Below are 17,533 nucleotides of genomic sequence, written 5' to 3'. Positions count from 1 at the left end.
GCACCAACCCCCCAGCAATCCACAAGTACCCGGGGATGTCCATGTACCTGACAGGTCTTAGCGGCAGACAAAAAGACACACGATCGAACCCGTCGCACTGATACAAATCGAAGTTATAGAGTTCGCTAGCCTCAGGTACCAAATAATCCCGTGACCAAAGGTGTAGATATCTCCACGTGACTCTCCCCCGTCAAAGTGACATACTGAAAGCCAAGTCACACATTGCTCCATTATTACTTCCCTCCAAGACTAGAATACTTTCATTCCCAGTCCAAATGTCTCTCTGGAGGTACGTCACACAGCCTTAAACCGACCAACCCCCGCACACACCAACACCCGGACCACCTCGGCAAGAAAGAAAGTCAGAAACTAACAAGCTTCACAGCTCCTACCGCGGCCTCGCCCCCAAAACCCGGGCCCTGTTCGGTATCGGCGTCATGGCCTGGGCAGGCATCGGACTCTGGACAACACCCCAGGTAGAAAACGCATTGGGCATGCAACCCTCGAAAGAAGAGCAGGATGCGCTGGATCGGAAGTTGGCGGTGCGCGTGTCCCGTGTCGGAGGAGAAGAAGGGGAGAAATCCGATAGCCGGGCGAACTGAGCAATTGAGGAGTCGACGGAGACAAGATGCGAGAACAGACTCTGCGAGCTCATGTGATCAATCCATGAGCTGGTGATGGTGATGGGCTACGGAGTGTGCTTTGTGGTCGGCTGTGATTATCTACGAGAGTCATGGGTGCAGTCTCACGGAATCATGGGCTTGAACGCGACTGGACAGGAAAGGGCGAGGAGGGAGAGTCAGTCCGTTGCAGACTGCCGGGCTGGTATGGAAGGAAGTCTTTCCCTGGATATTCTTGTTGAGTCAACCCCCAAAAACTCAATTGCAAATATTGTGATTGCGATTGCTGCATTGCTACAATTCCATGCGCCCGTGCCCGTGTCCGATGTCTAAACATTCAACTGCCTACCTACATACCGCACCCGTCTATCCCATCCCCTCAACGCATCGGGACTCCGGGATTCAAAAGGGGACCCGGTTCGTCGGAGCCGAAAGGTCACTTACTATGTATCTACCTACACTGGAAAGCGGTCATAGCGAACCACCCTGCCACTGTTTGTCTTGTCTTTTTGCGTCCCGCCAAGATAAAAAAACAAACAAACAAGCAGTGGTCAATGGCCAGTGGCTGACGCCCCCCGTTCTATGTCTGAGAATCTTGATCTGCGCGTGCACGTCCCCATCGGAAAGACCACAGGGAATGGCCTGATCCTTCTTGCCTGACCCTGTCTTTGCCCACGCTCACGCCCACGCCTGTCCGTGCGGCTGCAACGACCCCGGCTCCAACCGCCCTGTTCGCAGCGCAGGGAAGTATTGGGCTGCTGCAGTCAGCGGCCGTCTTTCCCCGCCTAGGCTCACCTCGCGCGGACGTTTTTTTGTTTTCCTGTCTGGGGCATTGGTTGGGCATTCCTGTGGCTCGGAAGATTTGCTGCGGCTGAGAGGGTGGATCATTGCTTAGCCTGGTCCGGATCGTGACATGTTGGTTCTTTGAGTGAGGGGCCAATTAGAGGGCTATTTAATTTCCGACCCTTCTATTTTGTCCGATTGGGAAAGTGATGCGAGGGACAGTTGGTCTGGTTGGGATTGGGCTTTGCTATTGATTCTTTGTTTGAGATGTTGGGGTGTCCTGATTTTGTATTTTTGATCATGGGGTCTTATCGTAAGGGTTATTTGGAATATGTATGTCTAGGTCAGCTTCTACATTTAGTCATCTCAAATATTTGAATTGATCCCTGATGTGGCATTGCCTATGCTACATAATATTGGATGCTAGATGGGACGTCTTTAGAGATGTGATATTCTTTTAAGATAATGTGAAACAATCTTACCAAAGCACCTTATATCATAAGGTTCTTGAAGCAAGAAGGCCTCGAATGGGCATACAATAGTAGTGCGGCTCTAAAAGTATTATTTCTGAACTTTGTTTCATGATATCACTCATAGTGTAGCACGAGGGACCCTTTGACCCTTGAAAGATATATTGTGCGTCCCAAAGATCGACGCTCATCAATTGAGGTAATCGGAGATTTGATCCATATAGACTGTCCGGCATGTCAGTCTCGACAGATTCCAAGGTTGGTGCTAGTTTTATTCTATTCATAGATGCCATGATCTCATCCACACTTGTAGCTGCCCGAAAAACTTATTTTATTTACAATATTACCTCGCACAGATCTACAGAACGGTCATGTGTTTTTTATTCCGGGTGAGACAAACCTAGCACCATGCTCGGAGGCCGTTAATGTGGAACACGGAGATAGAGACCATGCTCCCTGGATGGCTAATAGTATCACAGGGCTTCGAGGTAGACAGTTCGGCCGAGACAAATATCTATCTGGAAGGAATAACCAGGTGTGTTAGAACATATCCAACTATACATATAAGCTAGCTTCCTAGCTCGTAATGCGTCCAAGACAGCGGCGGGGGTTTATATTGGCGCAGGCATATCATGGACAGGGTTATTCGGTTTAGTGAGGTAGCAAAGTAATAGATCGCGGATATGTTCATGCAGATATCACTGTACATGTCTCTTAGGCAACAAAGACAGATATCTTACCAGGGCTAATTGGGCTAAATATAAAGTCTTAAGCACACAGATTATCTTTTTGACGTATTGGCCTGATTACGGATGGGGTTGATTCTTGTCGTACTGACAACCCGGGGTCCTTTACTTCAGGCTTGTGCCTTGCTGCTATATTACAGAGTCTCCTTGTTATTCATGCTTGAGCTTTAAAATGCATTTCCCGGGGTTTATTAGCACGTTTTTACTAGCCAGTAATTTGTGCATTGAGTATTTTATGCTACTAAACCCTATTAGCCAAGCTTGGGCGGAGATATCTGAGATTCTAAGCTAGCCCTGCAATGTGCTATCTTTACGGAATAATAAGAAAGGAGAATTGGGAGTGAGAGGTGACATGAAAGACAAAGAAGTACTTTACAGACTGTAGTACTCGGTGAAATGAAGCTTGGTAGATGAGATGCGCAAAGGGCTTTGATGCACTATAAAATCCCCCTTTGCGATTAATCTCACTTTGATCTACGCTTCTCTAGATACTAGCTTAGTTCCATAGGAAGGGTAGGGACGTAGGGGGTTGTCGAGGGTGCAGTTGCAGCGGCAGGGGCCGCAAGGATAATCCGACATTTCGAACTCCTTGAAAACCTTAGAATAAATCAAGACTAAGTGTACCATATTCTATATTCGTATGTAAGTATATTGTAGATTATCTAGGTAGGAGCAGAAGCCGGCAGGGCAGCAATGTACCCTACTAACCGTAACGATAGGAAGTACAGCGGCCAGGCTATAGCATGTCATTTATGACGTTCTAATGAGATAAGTAATGAAGTAGGGCCTTAGGTTAATAAGATCTTTTAGCAGAGCACTTAGAATTAAGAGTACGTACTACATATGTAGATCAGGGTACACATACTATAAAGTGGCAACACACCAGCATATGAAAATGCCCAGCATGACCAAAGACCAAATCTGGTGTCAATTCAAGATGTTAATAAGAAATAAGAAACCCCAGAGCGCTTAGGATTGTCCTTTTGCCTGACGTCCCTTGTACGACGTGCAGAAGTACCTATCCAACCGGTTATGAGTACATATGTAAACAACCAATGATATTAGACTACCTCAACCATCTGAGCGTTTTTCTCAGTAAGAATACAAAATTATTTATTTATTTCCTTCGGGACGGGATATATATACTCTTCCTGTGGCAAACACGGTATATACCAACGAAACTTGGAACAAGCTGGACTTGAACCCAATTGTTTCAGATTAAAGTCAAAAATAGTTTGGTTCTAACAATAAAAACCTTTTTTCTGATCCACATACTCCGTATATCTCTCAAATCTCTTACCGCATGCGGATGTTACTACCCCGGCCCATCACAGGGGATGTTATTGACAAGGATCACAGTGTTTAAAACATCGGAATATGCCGAGGTGCAGGGAGGCTTGGATGATACGAGGATCTTATTTAAATAATTTAACTTGACACACATGAGCAGGTTTGATTGGAGAGTTTGGATCAACAGCACATATATTTTAGTCTTTACCAAGCATACCAAAGATCAAATTGATGGTCACACCAAAGCCTGTTTTGTTTCACCTGATATACTTAGATTGAGAAATATCGTGTGTTGAATTTTACATAGCTAAACAGGGCTGAGCTGACATGTACATCGATGTACATTGTAACGAAGCATCACCTGCACTACTGTCGATCAGGATCTGCATCTAACGATTTCTTTCACTTAATACATATTTAATACTAATACATTCAACAGTATGATATTCATACTAAAAGATGATAAACCAAAAATCACTTATACCTTCATAAGGCAATCTCTGCTGCCTAGCAAAGCAAAATAACCCAAACCTAGACACCCCCCCAACTCTACAAACAGGCTGCTGCTCACCTCCCTGATTGGCTCTAATCTCTTGGTCCATTCTGCATGTTACCGTTCTCTCCATCGCATACTCCTACTCTGTACGGAGTACACAATACGGAAATAGTAATCCACCTTGCTTCGTTTGGTTTCAAGACCGCGGAGACTCCCCCAGCAAAACGAAATAAGAAAGTGGAAACCAAAAAAGAAAACCCTAGTAACAGCGCCACACTAAACCCTTTAATCTTGTATGGACTTTTTTACTTGACTCAACCCAATCATTCCCCCAGCCAGGCAACCCATGCTGCTTACTTCGGAAGCATCAGTCTATGTAGTCATCTGACACGAAAAGAGTCCTGGAAGCAAATTACCGTAGGTCCTTGCTTCATGTTTGATTGGATAGCTGAGAGAGGAAAAAAAAACAAGTCAAACAAAACAGGAAATTAAAATGAGAAAAAGGAAAAAGGAATAAGGCAAAGACCGCATAAGTCCATAGCCATTGAAAACGGGACTGGTAGCCCTGCAATGGATGAAGACTAGGACCAGGACTGCAGCAAATAACGGTTCCTGGCTATCGAACAGAGCAAATCGGGGAGTTTTTATGTTAGACTGGGGACTTCGTGTGGATTGGAGGGGTTTAATATTTGGTTTCTGGAAGATTTGGTTTTCGATTGAGAGGTTGTCATACTATATTTGGCTTGATTATGATATGCGCTTTGTATCAACACTTAGAGAAGAAAAATGTCGATTCAACTATGACTATCGAGATACTATGATCTAGTCAAGTAATCCAGACCTTAATTAAATTGGTTCTATTCGATAGGAAATTCTGTCATTTGGTTGTGAAGACAGTCTTTAATGGCATTTTGTATGCTTCTTTTTCAAAGGAAGACACACATAATAGAAATGGGACAATATCTCAAGTAAAAATTGGAGAAAGCGAATCAAAAGTGACAAAGAATAGAACACAATGAAAGAAATCAAGGCCACAAAGTCCAACTAGCAATAAGATGATAAAAATAGAATAAAACACAACAGCGAATAGAAGTGGCCTCATAATCACCCACGCCGTCCTGCACCAGTGCATAAACCCTTTCCCATTTGATAATATCGAGCAAGATAAAAAGATAAAACATGAGAAGAAACAAAATAATTCAAATAAATCAGGGCCAAAACAAAAGGCACAGCCTAAGTGCATAGACTATGCGAATTCTGGATAGGATCGTAACGGCTATAAGTTGTTGAGTAAACGGGGTCATATCCACCAGTACTAGACTGACGGTGTTGGTGGCTGGGAACCCCTGTATAGGTATTATCCTGATAGGGATCTGATTTGAGATAAAGGTCAGACTTGATTGTGTCCATGGGGTCCATGGTATCAATCATTGAGTACTCGAGCCCAGAAGAAGAGGAAGAGGAGATGAGAGGACTATCGCTGATTGGGGAATGGTCTGTGACATTCATTTTCCGATGATCGGATCTGCCGTAAGAAAGTCCATTTCGATGAGACGTGTCGTACATGGGCATGTGTGAACGACCCGTTTGGCCCAGCCCATGAGGAATGACACCACAGGTGCTGTCTCCGCCAGCCCCATCCGGACCAATGCTGCCAGTACTGCCACGGCGTCCGTCCTTGTAGTGACCGGGGGAACGTCCGCGGACGACCAGGGGGTGGGAGTGGCGCCGGGCAATTTGTACCCACTCAGTTTCACCGGGAACCGAGCTACCAACCTCAGCGTACAGTTCGACGACCAGATTGTAATATTGTTGCTGGGCACGGCGCTTGCCGTTGTTGGCGGTCGCTTTCTGGAATTGGATACGTTCGAACACGTGGGAGGTTGGGGGCTGGCATGGCTGAGGTGTCCCTGTGAAGGAAGGGTTGTAGTCCATAGATTGCGTGCCAAGGGGGAACCCCGAAAGATTTCCATTAACCGTTGAGGTTGCTGTGAATGAAGGTGGAGGTGCAGGTTGAAGAACGACACGGCCTGGTTTGCGTTCGGATTGCTTGTCTCGCTTTGGGGTGTGTTGAACGAGTTCTCGAGTTTCTCCATATTGACCATTCACAATAGCCGAAATGGCCATCGAAAATCCACGGATTGGTTCAAGGGTTTGGTCAGGATAACGGATGTATAGAGGAGCAGTGGGAGGCCAAGGGTGAAGACCAAAGCCGCAGGTCACTGCAAAGTAGTTGCGGCGATAGCAAGTCCACTTGCCCTCAGCCGGAAAGGGCCCTCGACCCATTTTTGCTTGGACATCTGGTTTCACTGTCTGATATTGGCCACCAAACTCTGCAACAACTGTATGAAGAACGGTCGTGTTATCGAAAGGGGGAGCTTCAACCTGGGGCTGTGATCGTTGTGAGGACTCCACTATCTGTTGCTGATACAAATTATTCTGAGATCGATCCATCCCGCTATCTAAAGCGCGAGGAGTGACTGGATACCCATGGCTACGGGAGAGATCATTCATCCCCCCCAAGGGCATGCCGATATTTCCGATTCCGCGCTGTAAAGCGTATGACCCGTAGGAATTATTGCGTCCCATCAGTGCTGGAATAGTGTTCAAGGCGTGTCCTGAGCTCTGCATACCGGTAGGAATTCCAGTCGGTGGTTGACTAGATGAACAAGAAATCAGTATTCATGAACCCCATCCACCTTTATAGTAGAGCAAAGCTTACAGCGCTGGCACTCGTTGATAGTCTGCCATTCTATCAAAAGGATGCTGAAGCCGAGAGATATGAGGGAAGAGGGAACCAGATGTGGGCGAAAATGAGTCTTTACAACACCACAATTTATCAGTCAAAAGAAGATCTCTCGGGAAGTTATAAGTATAAGAAAGAGGGCTTACCGGGACAAGAGTCTGGTGGAGTCATTGCAAGAGCACTCGAACAAGAATATCTAAAGCAAGGAATGGCTCAGTAAAAGGTCACCATGGAAAATCCACGTGCGATCGCCTGTAATTAAAACAGTCCAGAAGATGTCATATGAGTCCGGGCGCAGCACGGAAACCATGATGCGTAAAAAGACAATCGAAACGGGGGCGAAAGAGGCAAGGACCTCAAGCCACGGCACGAGCTCAGATAAAAAGGACAAAACATCGGAAGAAAGACATGCAGGCAGCAGATTGGTATGGAAGGTACAGAAACAGGCTGGACTGAAGTTCAAGCTGCCCGGACCCGGAGGAAGCGCAGCGACAAGGGGGGTCGAGAGGCTGACCGAGTGGAGCGCAAGGGCAAGTCCGGATTGAAAGAAGAGAAAATAACTTACTGTAAATCCTGCATCACAGGCTGCTGTGCGTGGTACCTCACGCCGTTGGTGTCAGGCATGGAGACGAGACCTCCGACTCGCTGGCTGTTGTCGTCTCCATCCGTTACAAACCCTGTCACATGGGGATTCATATAGTCACCCTCCGAAGTAACGGGATCGTTCAATGAGAATACCTCCGAGAGAAGTGCTGGGGAATTCATAGGTTAGAGACAGGGAAGATATATGGAGGGAAAAAAAGAAATAAGAAAAAAAAAAGACAAAGGCGCAAAACAATGCCGAATCAACCGCATGACGGAAAGAACAGGGAATGAAAAAGAGAGAAGCTTACAGGGATTCATCCTGAGCGTGCTGATGCCAGGTGCCTCGAAGACCCTGAAGTTTTTTTTGGTTAATTGATGTAACACTGGGCGAGACGCCAAAATCGTCTGGCCCTTGAGGTCTTGGGTGGCAAGAACTTGTCTAGAATAGCAGCAAAGGTTAGGTAAGGTCGAAAAGAACTTTGCATAGTCGAATCCCCTCACAAGTACTCGATTGATACCTCTGGCGTCTGGATCACTCAAAATGCGTGTTGCGTGTGCTTTGAGTCTATGAGGATCACAGAAAGAAAAGATCAATACAGCTGCTCTTAATCTCGGATATAAACCAAAACACAATTCTCACGACAAGAAGTAGTTTGGAGAAGGCAAGTGATAAAGCTTGGAGTGAAAGGTGAGTAGACAAGTGTGTGGGTGATAAAGAGCGAAGAAGTATAAATGAAGATAGGAAAGGTCTTCAGGGTTATAAAGATGAGCGTGAACCGTAATACATATGTAGTATGTTCAGTAAAACGGTGCGCTTTTGGACAGGCGTTGACAAGAAGAAGTAGATGAATGTCCGGGAGCCAAAGGAGTGCGTCACCGGTGTATAGACATGACTTCCTAATTGGGAAATGTCCCATCAACTTAAGTCATAGGTACAAAAGTACCAGGAAAGACTGTTAGAATAGATCGGGCCAGAATCTATGTCCTTTGCAAACCACGATCTAAGAAGGGAAAGAGGGGGGGGGTGTGAAGAAAGAAGACTGGGGGCAAAGAAAAAGAATTAGCCAAAAATTAGCCAAAAGTTAGCCCAAAAAAATCCCAAATCCCAATAATAACAATAATAGCAATCACAGCAATCACAGTTAACGGAGGGGCAAAACAAGAAAAAAAGAAAGAAAAATAAAAATAAAAATGGGAGATCCAGAAGGGGAAAGAAAAAGACAACTGATGTAATCTGGTGTGACAGCCCTGGGGTGTGAGCAAATAAGAAGCTCTTGTTCCGACACCAAGAGGTAAGTATCTTGCAGGTATTGCAGAAAGGAAAGAATGCTTCCAATTCTGCAACCCTAACTTTGGTATTTAAGAAAGAAGCACGGTCAAATCAGAGTGAATCTTGAGGAATCATTTCTTTTGACAGGTTGCAGGAAGTAGATCCGGTGGCTTACCTGATAAATGGAGAAGTAGTTGGATAGAGTGTGAGGTGTTAGGATCAATGGATGTGGTACGTATGTAATTGATCTTTATGGTCCTCGGAAATAAGAGAAAGGTTGCAATTGATATCTACTTCATGATTCCGGTCTATAATATTGTTTAAACCCGTTCTCGGGATTGTTACCTTGAAGGATCATTAGTCTACCCTAGTAACCGGTAAGGCTCTCACGGGGCTCAGTGATAGTCTAGCCGAGAGGCGACCATAACCACGAGTTGGGAGCTGCCAGGGACGGTGAGAAATACGTTGTATTCGGCAAGGCTCCAATGGGTGGCAGCAGTGGATTTGCATAGGGGTCCAACCATAATCGGCCAAACACATCCGCATTATCGTTTCCTGTGTATGATCTTCTCTTTGGAGGAAACAACAAGAAAAAAGTAAACAAGAAATTTCTTTTTTTTCTTTTCTTTTCTCAATGATTTGTATTTTGAAGTTCTGAATTTGGAATTTTGGTTGTCCGGGTCAAGCGAAAATAGTCTAGGAACGTATCTCCGTGGGAAGGAGAGTAGCATCAAATCATCACTGGCTCCAGATAGTTTGATTGTTTAAGCAGTATAGTATGGCATTGGTCAGAACAACCCATGTTACGTGCTAGAAGGACCCGATGCCGGCTGCACGGACCGTGATGGGTAAGGCACGGTACGTACACATTGTATGTGTTTTCCATTACAGATAATTCCCGATGGGATCAGATGTCCTAGTGCGAATACCCGACAGACGGGTTGCTGCAGGAGAGCGAAATAAGCTGAAACTAGAAAGGATAGAGGAGATGATCGACCCCCAGGATATGTACCCTATGCAGACCCATGACAGAGTGTGGTTGATGTATCAGACTTGGGGGACCACAGACCAATAAACAAAAAAAGGGCAAATTAAATATGAGAAATGACCCAAACGGGTAGAAAGAAAAGTCTTGGCCAAATTCCGTGTTTTGTTGGAAGGTCTATGGGATTAGTCCTTTAAACCGTAGGAGGCTCGAGGCACGAGCAGAAATTCTTGCATGAACAAAGTGGACGATCATGCGATCGACAAGTTCCATTAAGCATGTTGCATTGTCAATGTTGGCGGTGTTCACACCGACAGAACCGACGCGACCCGGGAGAGCAATAAAAATAGTACATTCAAGACGATGCACCCCCCAACTAGATCCACCCCACTCCGAAAGAGATCCAGATAGTTCTGGTAAGCCCGATTTTTCTCCTGGCGCGAAACCCGTCCTGGTGGCCTAATTGCAGATGGGGTCTCCAGTCTCCACAAGAGAGGCTAAAGCAGCTCAGCGGGGCATACAATGATTGCGGTCCGTACCCGGGAGCCTTTTCCAGAAAGCGGCACTAGTCCCACCGTTCCGTTGAAGGAGATACCAAGGAGATTGGAGTTATACTCTGTAGATTCAAAAACATCCTGGCCTCATGAGTGGATCCATCTTGATCGGTGTCGACTGAATCGCGTTAGTGGCTAGCAGATCGACCATCCTGCAGGAGGCTGGGTCAAATGGCAAGGTGGAGTGAAAAAGCACCCGCACGCTTATGATTCGCTGGATAACCCGTAGATTGGATTTCCTCAGTGGTTATGGCGGGTATGTTGTGCAGCTATTCGCCCCCACAGCCCACACACACAACGACCGTGCTCGTACCGAAATCGGCACTAGGTGCAGGGTGATTAACCGTAACAGGTTAACAAAGTACCGATCAATGATACTAACTTCGAATCACACAGTCACGTTTAAATGAGGGTGACAAGAGCGCCCAGGGGGCGACAATGACATATTTTCTTTTTGACTCTCGGGGGATCAGCCCCTTCCCGGATGACGGTTGATGGTCATGGGGGTTGACACGTGCAGGGGGGCGGTGAACTGAAGATACGAGAAAGTTACATGTACCAGGTACATCGAGCTGAGACATTGGGTTGGTAGATAGTTAGACTAACTATGTATAATGTACTCAAGTGTCTCGGCACCTACTATTAGGGCTCGAGGTATATGTTCAAATTGCTTAATATATATAACCAACATTCATTGCACATTAGGAACCATTGGAATGTTAAGGCGGCCAACTCTAATTGAAATCAAATCATCTCAAATCATTTATTATGCAACTAATAATGCACCCGAAAGACAACTATCAGATCCATCAGTCCATACCCGACAACTCTCCACATGTCACTTTTCGATATATCAACTCTACTTGGTGCTCAGGTACAGGAGCACAGCATTATATGAGATACAGAAGAGAAACGAGTGCTCAGAAATTGTCCGATACGTGGATACATTCAGGGCTCACTGCAGGTACCTCGAAGCCAATGCCAATAATAATTTGACTTTTAAGGAAATGCATGAACCCATCTATGGATTCTACCGACATGGGTTAGCCCCAGAACCCTATAAGCCGGAAAACTCTGACAGTTTGACGTTGCAACTGTGTCAGCCAATCTGTCTCAAGGGTTGGGGCCCTTTGGAGACCATCTGTTTCGGGCACGTGCCATCTACCGAGTTGTCCCCATGGTTCACATCTCGAAATTCTTTTATTTTTATTTCCGTGCAACAATTTTTCGCTGCACGTCAATGGCAAAGCCCGTGGCCAATGCCATACCCTTCATTGTTGGTTACATTCGGGTGTTCGATCTTTGGACGAGGGGGCGCAAAGCTACAGCTCGGCCTACTAGGCAACGGTAAGAGGTTGAGAGCTATAACCACATCCCGGAGTCGGGATTGCTGACTTAACCGTGTTATTGGGGTATTTACGATTTTTACATCAACACCAGAAAATTCAAAACAAAGAAGGTCATTCGCCAACAATTTAACCTGGGTACAGATCCAGAGTGTCATTCTAGACTGTTATCCCCTTGTCTTGCTGCCTCAGCCCCATATGCTCGTTGCTCCAGGATCTTAGGATGCGACACGCCCGATGGACCCATATGCCATGTTCAATGCGCTAATCCTGGTCGATTGGGCCTAGAGTTCAAATCCTCGCATGTCGGAGGAGATATTCTTGGACAATGACTACCAAGTAAGGAAAGAGTCGGCCTCATATCCGAAGACAATATCTTTTCTGCCTTGACTGAGACAGATTAAAGTTTTACTTTACCAACGGCCGCTCCAGGGCTTCCATCCCGAGACATCCACCGGCCTTGACCGGGCAAAAAAATTGACCAACTTAACTCTACTAGTATCTTGTACTCCGTACCATCTCAGGACTCATACCATATCGAGCTAGCACATCTATTCAACGGCAATGGTACGATATTGAACCGAATTTCCCCTGCCCTTTCGTCCACGGAGATTAAGCAAGATGGTCCCACAATTCCTCGCATTAGGTCGCCTGGACACAAGGTTCTGTGATGGGTTACCTGTGTATCACTTCTTCCGAGATTGATGGTTACTTTCAGTGAAAGTAGATCTGAGTACTGGTATCCTACTGCAGTGGGCTAGATGCCTTGCCGTGGGAAATTACAATATCATTTCACCCTCGAATTCCTTGTCAGCGAAGACAAGAGTTTGCCCCGAGACTGGGATGATTATTGGCAGTTTCCTCACCCTGTGATCCCAAACCTTGATCACCCTGGATCTACAGCCCGCCAGCACAGATCGTATCACGACCACGAAGCTCCCGGCGAAAAAGTTCCATCAACGTCTGAAGTATCCGACCCTGTCGGCATGGATGGAAAGACAAGGCATCAACCAGACAAGGATTACAATAGAAGGAAGGATGTCTCATTGGCTCGCCGCCCTCCAAAATTCTGGATATGAAGCTTGTCAGGCGAGGAATATGCTTTGGATAGCGTTGGATGCAGACCAGTTGAAGACCCCACTCATCATCCAACAACTCATCCGGCCGTTTTTTGCCTCCCCGTGGCAATTCTTACTAGCCCTTGACAACCATCCTGGGAGTAGCCCAGCCAACCCCAAGCCGTGCCGGTGTAGCACGGAGGAACAGCCAAGAAAAAAACTTGCTCACCGGCCGAAACGCTCCCAGTGAAGAACTGCCCTTCTGGTCGAACTCCTCGAGCCAATAACAAGTGGATCATGGTGTTTGACGCCGACATTCCCTGCAATGTCACTAAGACACCGGAACGTCACGAACGCCCCTTCACATGTGTCTGGGTGTGATACTGGATACCGCCGTGGCGGAGTGGAATGCTAAAACACGGTGGGCTGGTGAGCGTTTCCGAAGGAGCTAGGGCCAAACCTACAGGGAACAACATCTCGGCCTCTCCGCCACCGTCTACATAGCCCGTCTCGTCTAGTAGGGGAGCATTCGGCGAAAAGCCGGACCCGTAGGTAAGCTTTTCCCGCCGATTCAAGTCTCTTTCCTAAAAGAAACACCGATGCTACCTTATGCAACCCAATCCCGTTACCGGGAAATTTAGACCCGACAACTTTTGCCGCCGAGGCTGGGTCTGGGTTTGACTTGCTGAGATCTAATATCGATCTGTACATTGGTACATTGGTGATTGACCCTGGGATCTGGCACCCGGGGGCGTAGCGAGTACGCAGTAGTGTGAAGCTAGGGCACAATAGGAAAAAGTCCAGGTTGTTTGAACTCCATTTCCTTCCGATGTCATCTCCACTGTCATGCGAAGATGCAGAAAATTTGATGTCTCAATGCAATCCCTGGAGCCTTCGAACAATCGAACAGTCGAGGCCTGCGACATTTATCTCCCAGATGACAGATTCGCCGTCAACGGCGTGCAGGATTGCTGTCAGCCGAGTCTGGCACCTGGGCTCCAGATTTGTGTTGGTTAGGAGGGTGGGAAGATGTGGAAATTTGTCAAGTTCAGATGAAGTCAGCAGCGAGAGAAAGCTTGCAAAGAGCAGATTGGCCTTGGTGCCCATGGATTGGCATCCACTGTTATCACGTCAGCAGCTTGAAGCAATTTGAGCTTCTTAAGAGGGAAATTACACATTAACATGTCTAGTAGGTGGATGTTGAAACCAAGTTCTAACCCAACAATGATCTCCATCCCTACGCTGATCCGTCACCTCGAAAAACAAATGGAATGCTGGGTGGTGAACTATAGCAGACTTGTCCACGTATGCTGTTTCTTGGACGTCTTCCCTTCATACAAGCACGTGGTTGGTTTCCCATGGATGCTTGAGATGTTCCATGGTAACCGTGTAGCAATTATAGAACAGTTCCTTCGAGAATAACCTTGGAAGGATTACCAAAAACGGAAAGAACACTGCTACCGTGGAAGAGGGTACGACCGGTGAAACAACCAGGAAAACCATGTATGAAGTTCAAATTTCTCTAACCCATTGCTTTTGTATAGACTGACGAATGCAAGTAACTGACATGCTGGATGTCTTTTTGGGAATCATCATTATCAACCAGGTCCTACAGTACAAGGAAAAGAGCTTCGGCCCAAAGAAAGGCCCGCCTGAGAAGAAGGAAAAGTTCCATTCAAAAAGTCGTAAGAGAGAACCGAGAAAAAAGTTTAAGTAGTGCGCTTGGCGAACTCGACGCGGAGAATAAGGTGACGGTAACCGACTAGCAGAAAAACAGGTTAGCAATCGAGGAACTTGTAGAAAGAAGACCATGAAACGGAATATTGAAGACATACAGCCATCCACCTTCTCGCAAGCAAGTGCTGCGTCGCCACGATCCGCATAGCTGATGAAAGCAAAGCCCTTGGCTCTCTGGGTTTCCCGATCCCGTGCAAGGAAGACTCTGGTGACACGACCGAAACGTTCGAAGAGATCCCGCAACTCGTTCTCTTCTGCCAACTCGCTGACCTGTTTGCAACGAAAAAAGAAAAAGTCAGTACCGAACCAAGATAAACAAGCATGATGCTCGTAGAGCGTGTAGAAAGCAGAATAATGGCAGAACATACGTTTGTAACTCTGAGAGTCGCCAAATCGTCCTTCTCGAAACGACCACCCATCTTCTCGCCGCCACCAGCACCGCCCTTCCGCATGTGAGGAGGAACGTAGCTGGACTTTCCAGCACCGAGACCACCCGCATCGTCCTCTGCCTCGGCGCCGCCAGCAGCAGCAGTGCCCTCCTCGACGGGGGCCATGGTGTCCTTGAAGGGACAGCGAGCCGTGAAATGCTCTCCACTGCAAATACGACACTTGACCTTCTTGTCCTTCAACTGGTCCTTCATGCTGCCCTTCTCGCCACCCTCCTTCTCAACCTCCTTAGCATTAGCCTTCCAGTTGACGCTGGGGCGGAAGATGATGTTCTCGCCGACGGAGGTGGTGTCGAACGAGGGACCGACGGCGTGGCCCTTCTCGAGACCGAACTTGTCCCATTTGCGGCGTTCGGCGACCTGGGGGTTGACGTGTTCGCGGACAATAGTGGTCTTAATTCGGCGGGTGACCTTCACTTTCTTGTTGTCATCGTTGTAGCGGTAGGAGATGACGGTCTTGGTGCCGTCCTTGTTCGCGATCACTTCTTGCGGCGGGAGCACGGAGGGGTCATCGAAATCTTCGTCGTCGGCCCAGTCGGCGCGGCTGTAAAATAGAAAGTTTTGTTAGGCGGATGTTTTTTGTAGGACTGCAACTGTGTATACTCACTTCCCGGTTGGAGACATGGTGTAAGTGATGGTGTGATTACGGCTGCTGAATTTCTGGATTTCTTTCAAAGGCGAATCCGTTGTGGATTTAATAATTTGCTGTGGCACAGTTGTGGCTGGTGGCGGGAATCACGTGGCGCGGTGTGTATAGCCCCATCTAAAGTGGTTCCAAGGTTATGTTGAACGTCGTTTGGTAAAGATGGATTTCTCTCTCTCTCCCATATTTATATTTATTAGGTGATGTGTCTGATAACATTCAAAGAGTTTTTAAACATCGAAGCTCTAGTCATTTTGCCCTGATCTCGTACTTCACTTTTTTTTTACTTTTCACCGTTAGAAATGAGCAAGGTTGGGACACACTTCCTCAATATACCGTCAGCCTCGAGTGGAAAATGATACGGTATTCCATTTCTTCAAGCAAACTTATCCTGCTATGCACGAGGCAGTGTTTAACCTGTCAGTTCTTGACAACCTCAAAGTTACCATAGAGACTAGTCAACGCATGGCTACATTGTGGAGTATACCTACTCGCAAGTATCAAAGTCCCGATCTTTAAATGGGATTCAACGTTTGTATCTATACTTCATACTGATCCTTTGGTCCCCTTAATATAACTTCAAAATTTATTTCGCTAAAATCTGGATCGTGGAAATTTAAGTAGGCTCTAGTCTAGTAATTCATAGAGTGACGAAAGCAGGCTTAAACTTCATGCGTATTGGCACGGCATAATTAGTAAAGTAATATAAAAATGGGGTTCGATCAGTAACCGATCTACAGTCTATGGGTTTAGGGTTAGAAGCTTGGTACTATTTTCAAGTTTTGGCAATGTTGACGTGTAATTGATCCACGTATAACCCTCGGATCTTTCCTATCATATTTTCTAGTACTACATTTTGTTAAAGAACATTTATTGATCCTAGCCTCTCTAGGTATAAGAAAAAGAGAAACCGAAGAGAGAAAAGAAAGAGGTAAACGCAAGTACATATCCAGAGAGAAACAATATTGAAATAAGGAGCAAAAAGAAACCCTGACTCCCATGACCTCCTTAGTAAGTATAGTGATTGTTTCGTGTGTGCTGAACGAGATTGTCCGCACGATTAAAGGCCTTCTCGCAGCCTTGCACTGGACATGGATGAGCGAGAGGGCTGACGTGTATTTTCCGAATGTGACGGATGAGGGAGGATTCTCGTTTGAACGTGCCCCTGTAGCCACAGCCTTCCCATTTGCATTGGAACTCTAGATCGTCGGGGCTGTGCGAAGGCGAACTATGGAGTGAGTTAGATATAGCTCCGCTTTGGATATTGCATATCTGGGAAATTGTCCTACCCGCTGATTTGCCGTTTTCTAGGGGCCGGTTGCTGGGAGAGATTTGAATGGGCAGCAATTCTAGAATTGGAGGCGCTTTGCTGGTGGGGCACGCTAGTTGACATGGCACGAGTAGAACCCCCCTGCACTGCCAAGGAATTTACTTGGGGGCGAGGCGACAGGTAAGAGGTGACAGGTACCCCATTGGGCATGGAACCTTCGAATTCTGCAGATGCGCTCCAGCTGAGATCGGGAATTAGGTGAGGAAATGTCTGGATAGGACCTTCTAGACTATACCCGTAAATACGGGTATCTTCCCACTGTTGATCATAGGGCCCTGCCATGTTGAGCTAAGTGAGCGATTTAATGTAAGAAAAGCCACCAGGACGAGCGACCAAAAATGAGAATGCTAAAGGATTGTTGATGGGAAGTTCTGGGGGTAGGAAACCGTTAGTTATATATGCTTGTGTCTTGTGGCCGTAGAAGCAAT

The 17,533-nt window shown here is 46.5% G+C and overlaps 6 protein-coding genes across 6 annotated transcripts; 2 read left to right on the top strand and 4 right to left on the bottom strand.

The window, feature by feature from the left end:
* Positions 1–275: 275 nt before the first annotated feature.
* N7471_011352 (uncharacterized protein) lies at positions 276–602 on the top strand (the record flags this gene model as incomplete). Its single annotated transcript, XM_057284071.1, has 2 exons — positions 276–289; positions 386–602. 2 exons carry the CDS (start codon positions 276–278, stop codon positions 600–602), a joined length of 231 nt encoding a protein of 76 aa, XP_057130337.1.
* Positions 603–1,298: 696 nt separating this feature from the next.
* N7471_011351 (uncharacterized protein) lies at positions 1,299–1,508 on the bottom strand (the record flags this gene model as incomplete). Its single annotated transcript, XM_057284070.1, has 1 exon — positions 1,299–1,508. The coding sequence occupies one exon, from the start codon at positions 1,506–1,508 to the stop codon at positions 1,299–1,301; it is 210 nt and encodes a 69-aa protein (XP_057130336.1).
* Positions 1,509–5,638: 4,130 nt separating this feature from the next.
* Positions 5,639–7,916, bottom strand: N7471_011350 (uncharacterized protein; the record flags this gene model as incomplete). Its single annotated transcript, XM_057284069.1, has 4 exons — positions 5,639–7,064; positions 7,128–7,224; positions 7,298–7,347; positions 7,717–7,916. The coding sequence occupies 4 exons, from the start codon at positions 7,914–7,916 to the stop codon at positions 5,639–5,641; spliced, it is 1,773 nt and encodes a 590-aa protein (XP_057130335.1).
* Positions 7,917–13,314: 5,398 nt separating this feature from the next.
* Positions 13,315–14,102, top strand: N7471_011349 (uncharacterized protein; the record flags this gene model as incomplete). The annotated part of the gene is made up of 3 exons (XM_057284068.1): positions 13,315–13,378; positions 13,402–13,501; positions 13,754–14,102. 3 exons carry the CDS (start codon positions 13,315–13,317, stop codon positions 14,100–14,102), a joined length of 513 nt encoding a protein of 170 aa, XP_057130334.1.
* Positions 14,103–14,454: 352 nt separating this feature from the next.
* tif35 (translation initiation factor eIF3 core subunit g) lies at positions 14,455–15,787 on the bottom strand. The gene is made up of 4 exons (XM_057284067.1): positions 15,740–15,787; positions 15,055–15,676; positions 14,785–14,956; positions 14,455–14,711 (listed from the first exon to the last, which is right to left on the bottom strand). The coding sequence occupies exons 1-4, from the start codon at positions 15,754–15,756 to the stop codon at positions 14,659–14,661; spliced, it is 864 nt and encodes a 287-aa protein (XP_057130333.1). The 5' UTR covers positions 15,757–15,787; the 3' UTR covers positions 14,455–14,658.
* Positions 15,788–16,783: 996 nt separating this feature from the next.
* N7471_011347 (uncharacterized protein) lies at positions 16,784–17,387 on the bottom strand (the record flags this gene model as incomplete). The annotated part of the gene is made up of 2 exons (XM_057284066.1): positions 16,784–17,003; positions 17,065–17,387. 2 exons carry the CDS (start codon positions 17,385–17,387, stop codon positions 16,784–16,786), a joined length of 543 nt encoding a protein of 180 aa, XP_057130332.1.
* Between the last annotated feature and the right edge of the window lie 146 nt (positions 17,388–17,533).

The sequence above is a fragment of the Penicillium samsonianum genome, assembly GCF_028829775.1.
Source record: "Penicillium samsonianum strain IBT 33392 chromosome Unknown utg000007l_segment0_segment0, whole genome shotgun sequence".
NCBI lineage: Eukaryota > Fungi > Ascomycota > Eurotiomycetes > Eurotiales > Aspergillaceae > Penicillium > Penicillium samsonianum.
The sequence above is the reverse complement of the archived record's forward strand: the minus strand, read 5'-3'. Positions and strand labels throughout refer to the sequence as shown.

Coding starts and splice junctions, on each gene's coding strand:
- tif35 (XM_057284067.1), bottom strand. Junction 14,957..15,054: donor CGACTCTCAGAGTTACAAAC/GTATGTTCTGCC, acceptor CGTTGCAAACAG/GTCAGCGAGTTGGCAGAAGA. Junction 14,712..14,784: donor TTGCGAGAAGGTGGATGGCT/GTATGTCTTCAA, acceptor TTTTTCTGCTAG/TCGGTTACCGTCACCTTATT.